Source organism: Lactuca sativa, chromosome 4 (genome assembly GCF_002870075.4).
Source record: "Lactuca sativa cultivar Salinas chromosome 4, Lsat_Salinas_v11, whole genome shotgun sequence".
NCBI lineage: Eukaryota > Viridiplantae > Streptophyta > Magnoliopsida > Asterales > Asteraceae > Lactuca > Lactuca sativa.
In genome coordinates, this window is record NC_056626.2 from 260,921,308 (window position 1) to 260,927,315 (window position 6,008).

At 32.9% G+C, this 6,008-nt stretch overlaps 1 protein-coding gene across 1 annotated transcript; it reads left to right on the plus strand.

Moving 5' to 3' along the window:
* The first annotated feature begins 2,568 nt into the window (after positions 1-2,568).
* On the plus strand, positions 2,569-4,424 carry LOC111886986 (cytochrome P450 81Q32). Its single transcript, XM_023883222.3, has 2 exons — positions 2,569-3,544; positions 3,671-4,424. The coding sequence occupies exons 1-2, from the start codon at positions 2,669-2,671 to the stop codon at positions 4,283-4,285; spliced, it is 1,491 nt and encodes a 496-aa protein (XP_023738990.1). The 5' UTR covers positions 2,569-2,668; the 3' UTR covers positions 4,286-4,424.
* The last annotated feature ends 1,584 nt before the right edge of the window (positions 4,425-6,008 follow it).

Genomic DNA, 6,008 nt, shown 5'->3' on the forward strand with positions numbered 1-6,008 from the left:
GCCGACCGAGATGTGACACAACTCGTCATTAGGTTGTTTGTGCTAGTCGTTTCATTGCGGAGATTGTTTTTGAGGTTTTTCTTCTTAGATTGAAGTGATTATTCTCACTATATTATGTAGGATAGTAGGTGCCGATGTATGCTTGTTTGTCATTGTTACTTGCATGAAAGACTATGGTGGTACCAAACACCTATAGAAAAGACTATGTTGGTAATAACACCTATATGAAAGACTATAGTGACACCATAGCAGGGAAGACGGTAGTGGTACTATATCAACGAATGTGAGCATAAGACTATGATTGTATCATAACACTCACATAAGTATATGGTATTTTAGGGAACCCACTAAGCTTTGTGCTTACTGGTTTAAGTTTAAATGTTTCAGGTTGTTCTGGTAGCAAAGAGAAGGGTGCGACTTATTTGCATTACATCCATGGATATGTTTTGGAGACTTCTGCACAATTGTTTTCATTATCTTTTATTACTCTGAATTTGAGTTTGGTTTCTGAAGTTTAAAAATTGGTAACCATCTATCAGTTAGGAATGAAATTGGATTGATTGGTTTTAACCAAAGATGAGAAAAATTGGTTGAAGTTTGAGATGTTACACGTCTAGCCTTTATTCATTCCCCCCTAAAATTGCACCAGATATAATATTTATTTGGAATACTAATATGCAAGCCTTTTCCTTCTAACATCAGCCCTATCTGTCCAACCTAATATTCAATTTGATCTTGGACTCGATCAATAACACAATGTCACCAACATATAAAAGACGCCAAAGCACTTCCCTTGGATCTCGCGAAACATTTGGTGTAAGGTCAAGGGAAAAAATGTACAGACTGACATTCGAATTGCTAAAGCCCAATTTTAATGGGGAATGGTTATATGTCTTTGAATGGGGTCAGAAACTAGGCCAGGCAGTAGAGTGGCTTTTGACCCTGATCTGATCAAAACCCTTAAGAATTATATGGGTTTGGAGCAAGTTATTAATTCGTTTACTCGTTAACGACTCATACCCGTTAACCATTTTATTAAAAGGGTCGGATATGAATCATTACCGATCTACTCCGTTTATAATCCGCTTTGTATAATTTTAGAATTATACGTTTATATTTTATCATGTCTAAACTTTAATTTTAATTCCAATCAAAAGTCCAAAGGGCAAAAGTCTAAAGACCAAACTATTTTTATATAGGACTCGAGGAGTCGACTTCTACTCTTCTACTAAGAATCATGGTATCATTTCATTAATATTTCATAAAACAATCACCAATTTCATTAATAAATCAATAAAGTGATTTATCAACCGAAAGAACGTTTGAAATTGCTAGTCATATCACTGCATTCGACAATTAAAAATCAACTGAAAGTTACTACAATAGTCATTTTAAATCCAACTGAAAGTCCTTGAGTACGTAATGCATTTTCTAAATAAAAGTTTGTATTTGATTATTTTAAAAACCTACGGATTATGGGGTAGATATGAATATCTATTGATTCGGTGGATAAGGGTATGAGTTTGATTATTAAAAACCTGACGAGTTATAGAATAGGTTTTGATCGGATTACGAAATTTGTTAAATGGGTTAGGATCAAGGTAGATTCGCTCCAAACTGGTCTCATTGTTAGGTCTATCTGAAACTAGTGGTAGACCGGGAATACATATCACGGATAGTCATGAGATATCTCCTAAGTACCATTTTATCTTCCAATGTCTTCTAAATTAACTCTAGTAGAACACTATCATAAGTCTTTTCTAGGTAGTCAGGATTCTAATTACTTCTCTATATTTTTCATTAAGACGACTAAGAAGGTGAATCAGTTGTCGACCACCTATATACCAAACCAAATTGGTTCTTTATCGTCATATTACATAACATAGCCTCAAGTACCCTCTCCCGTAGTTAACTATAAACATTCCACTACTATTAAAAAAATTGCTTGCATTTTATATCAAACAGTTACTACATAACCTAGCCTCATGTACCCTTTCCCATAGTTAACTATAAGCATTTCACTACTATTAAAAAAAATTGCTAGCATTTCGTATCAAACCGTTACTCAATTTTCTTTTCCTTTAGTTCATAATGCTTCACCATCTGAATAACATTTCACTAATTGCATAGATATTAACCTTGATAAAACTGAATTTTTTTCTAAATTAATATGTAATCCAACAACTACACCACTTTTTCCTTATATTTCTCATTCATCCAGCCTTCACTCCAACAACCTTTCCTGACCTCGTTGCTCCCCGTTGCCCTCTATAATATTGAATGTGTCACGCTGTGAGTGAAAACAATCGACTTTCTCGATCGTTGAAAGCATAGAGGAAGCTTCTTTTAGTATTAATATATATTGTTTACCATAAAAGATCTTTTTATATTCTAATTAGTGAAAGTTCACTTAGTTATGAAAAAAAAGCTGTTTTCTATTGATCACAAAAATCTTTATATATAAGGAAAATTGGACTATTGAATTATGTCATTGATGATATAATGAAATTATAATATAAGTCAGACCACATGCTTCACGGTCTAACCTGTCATGCTACGTCCTTCAAGACCAAAATGGGAAGACCAAATATATTTTTCTCCTACATTCTCAACATAAGCCGCACCTAACAAGAACTCCATCCAAACTCACTTCTCGATTTTTGCCACAATGGAGTATCTCTTCGTCGCCATCGCACTACTTATCTCTTCATTTCTCTTCTCCTCATACTTCCGCCGCAAATTTTCCAACCTCCCGCCGACTCTCTTTCCAACCCTCCCGGTAATCGGCCACCTGCACCTTTTGAAGAAACCCCTCTACAGGCAATTGGCCACAATCTCCGCCAAACACGGCCCAATCCTGCTCATCCGCTTTGGATCCCGCCGCGTCTTAGTGGTCTCCTCCCCTACCGCTGCGGAAGAATGTTTCACGAAGAACGATGTCATCTTCGCCAACCGCCCTCGCTTTCTCGTCGGCAAGATTCTTGGCGACAACTACACCAGCATAGGCTGGGCACCATACGGCGACCACTGGCGCAACCTTCGCCGGATCTCCTCCATCGAGATCTTCTCATCTCATCGCCTAAACGAATTCCATGACATACGCGCTGACGAAGGAAGACTTCTTATACGTAAGCTGATCTCCGAAAGTTCTTCGCCGGTAAACTTGAAGTCGGTTTTGCAGGAGATGACGCTGAACGTGATGATGAGGATGATATCGGGGAAGAGATATTTCGGCGGAGATATGAAGGAAGAAGGCAAGCAGTTCCAGGAGATAGTTAAGGAGAGTGTTCTGGTGGCAGATACTTCGAATTTAGGGGATCACTTGCCCATTATGAGATGGTTTGGAACGAAAGGGTTGGAAAGGAAGATGATTGAGTTGCAGAAAAAGAGAGACGCTTTTTTTCAAGTGTTGATCGAGCAACATCGTAAAGTGGATGGGATTGAACCGGACACCAAGAAGAACACAATGATTAAAGTGCTATTGCAGCTACAAAAAACTAATCCGGAGTACTACACTGATGAAGTTATTAGAGGCTTTGTGCTGGTAAATATAATTAACAGATTCCCTACCACTTTACAGTTATATTTATCAAGTTTTAATTTAAGCATTTTGGAACATGATATACTATATGTTTTTGGAAATCCTTTACTAACTCTTGTAGTTGATTAGAATCTGTTAACAGCTGGAACTGATACTTCTGGCACGACTATGGAATGGGCTCTTTCCCTTCTGGTCAACCATCCACATGTTATAAAGAAGGCACAGAAGGAAATCGACAGTCTTGTGGGGAAGGACTGTCTTGTTAAAGAATCAGACATGAGCAAATTACCTTATATCCGTTGTATTGTGAACGAGACTTTGCGTATGTACCCTCCACTCCCATTACTAGTACCTCATGAGTCATCGGAGGATTGTGTGGTCGGAGGCTATGACATCCCACGAGGGACCATGCTACTCATCAACCAATGGGCCATGCATCATGACCCGAAGCTCTGGAGTGACCCCGAAAGGTTTTACCCAGAAAGGTTCGAAGGCACAAAAGATGGGTATAGCTTCATGCCATTTGGGTCTGGAAGGAGAAGTTGTCCAGGAGAAGGTTTGGCGATGCGTATGGTTGGGTTGGCGTTAGGGTTGCTAATACAGTGTTTCGATTGGGAAAGGATTAGTGAAGAGATGGTTGATATGAGAGAAGGTCCTGGGCTCACCATGCCCAAGGCTCAACCTTTAGTAGTCAATTGTAGACCACGTCCTATAACACACAATTTAATAGCTTTAAACATGTAAACTTATATAAAGCAGGTTTGGCTTGGCATGTTAAAGTGAACTAGCTTTAAAATTGTAATGCGAAAAAGTCTACCGAATCTTTAATAACAAGTGGATAAATCCAAGAAAAGCAAATTTTTATTTATTTATTTTTACTTTTTTTACAGTAACTCTTGGTCTATGTGGTCTGGTCATATTGGTATTTTCTTTCTAAAATTTAAATATTAAGTAAGATACATACATCCCTATTGGTTTAAAGAAAGTGCATCGTACATTCTTAATTAACTTAAAAACATCATTTTATCCATCCTTTTTTGTATTTTTATTTTTCTTACCATTTTTTTTAACGTTTTATCTTTCTTAATTTTTGTGTATATTTTTTTCGTTTACATTTTATTTTATTTACTTATATTTATTTTATTTTACTTTTATTTGACATTTTTTTTGAATATATTGTTTAATGTTTTTAACATTTATTCATTTATATTTTCTTTTTGATTTTTTTGAATATATTCTTAAAGTTTTTTTACGTGCTGTTTGAATTCATTTTAATTTTTTTGACGTTTTGTTTGTTTATATTTTTTAAAATATTTTTTGTAAAAAATGTAAAAAAGTTTGTTAAATATGAATATTATTAACACAAATTAAGTATATAATTTTGTTGTTAATAAGATTAATAAATAGGCTAACCAAAAATTCAAAAACAAGTTCACGTTACATGATGGCCAATTGGAAATCATATATCTCGAGAACCAACAAAATTTCTAAAAATAAAAAAATTAAATCGAAAATATTGATACATGTTTTTGAGTTATAGGAATTCTGATTAACATTTGCCGATCAAAACAAAATGTAAAAAAAAATTCTAAAACTAAAAAAAATTGAACCTGAAGCCATTGAAACTTGTTTCGAATTCCGATTAGCCTATATAATAACTCAATTAAAATAAATAATTTTATACCTAATACGTGTTAGTCATATTCATCTTTAATAAACTCTTTTATGTTTTTTATACAAAAAATATTTAGAAAAAGTTTTCCAAAATTATTAAAAAAATAAAAGATCAAAAAAGCATCAAAAATATATATATTAAAAAAAAAAAAAAAAAAAAAAAAAAAAAACCTAGAAAATATATTCAAAAACAAATGTCAAAAAAAATGTAAACAAACAAAATATAAAAACATTAAAATATATATACAAATAAAATTTCAAAAAAAATATAAATCATAAAAATATATAAAAAATAAAATCAAAATGTAAGCGGAAAAATAAAAAGTTAAACAACAATATATATATATATATATATATATATATATATATATATATATATATATATATATATATATATATATATATATATATATATATATATATATATATATATATATATATATATATGGAAAAGATTAAATGAGAACGCGAGAACAAATCAGGTACATTAAATATTTATAATCTAAGGATCTCATTGATCATTAATTTAAAGAAAATAATAAATGAATTTAATTGTTTTTTTAATTAAAAAAAATATAAAAGGGTATTCAAGTAATTTTATGATGTCATCCAATTTGAATATATCAGGTAAGTTTGAAAATTAAAAGAAATCATTCCTATGTTTTAGTAATCACAATTAACTTCTAATCTTTTGGATGATTCGATCATATCTTGAATGAAAAATAGCGTCACAAATAAACGATTATACCACAGGCAATTAATACTGTTCATCCGTGAAGAGGTATTTTGCGTC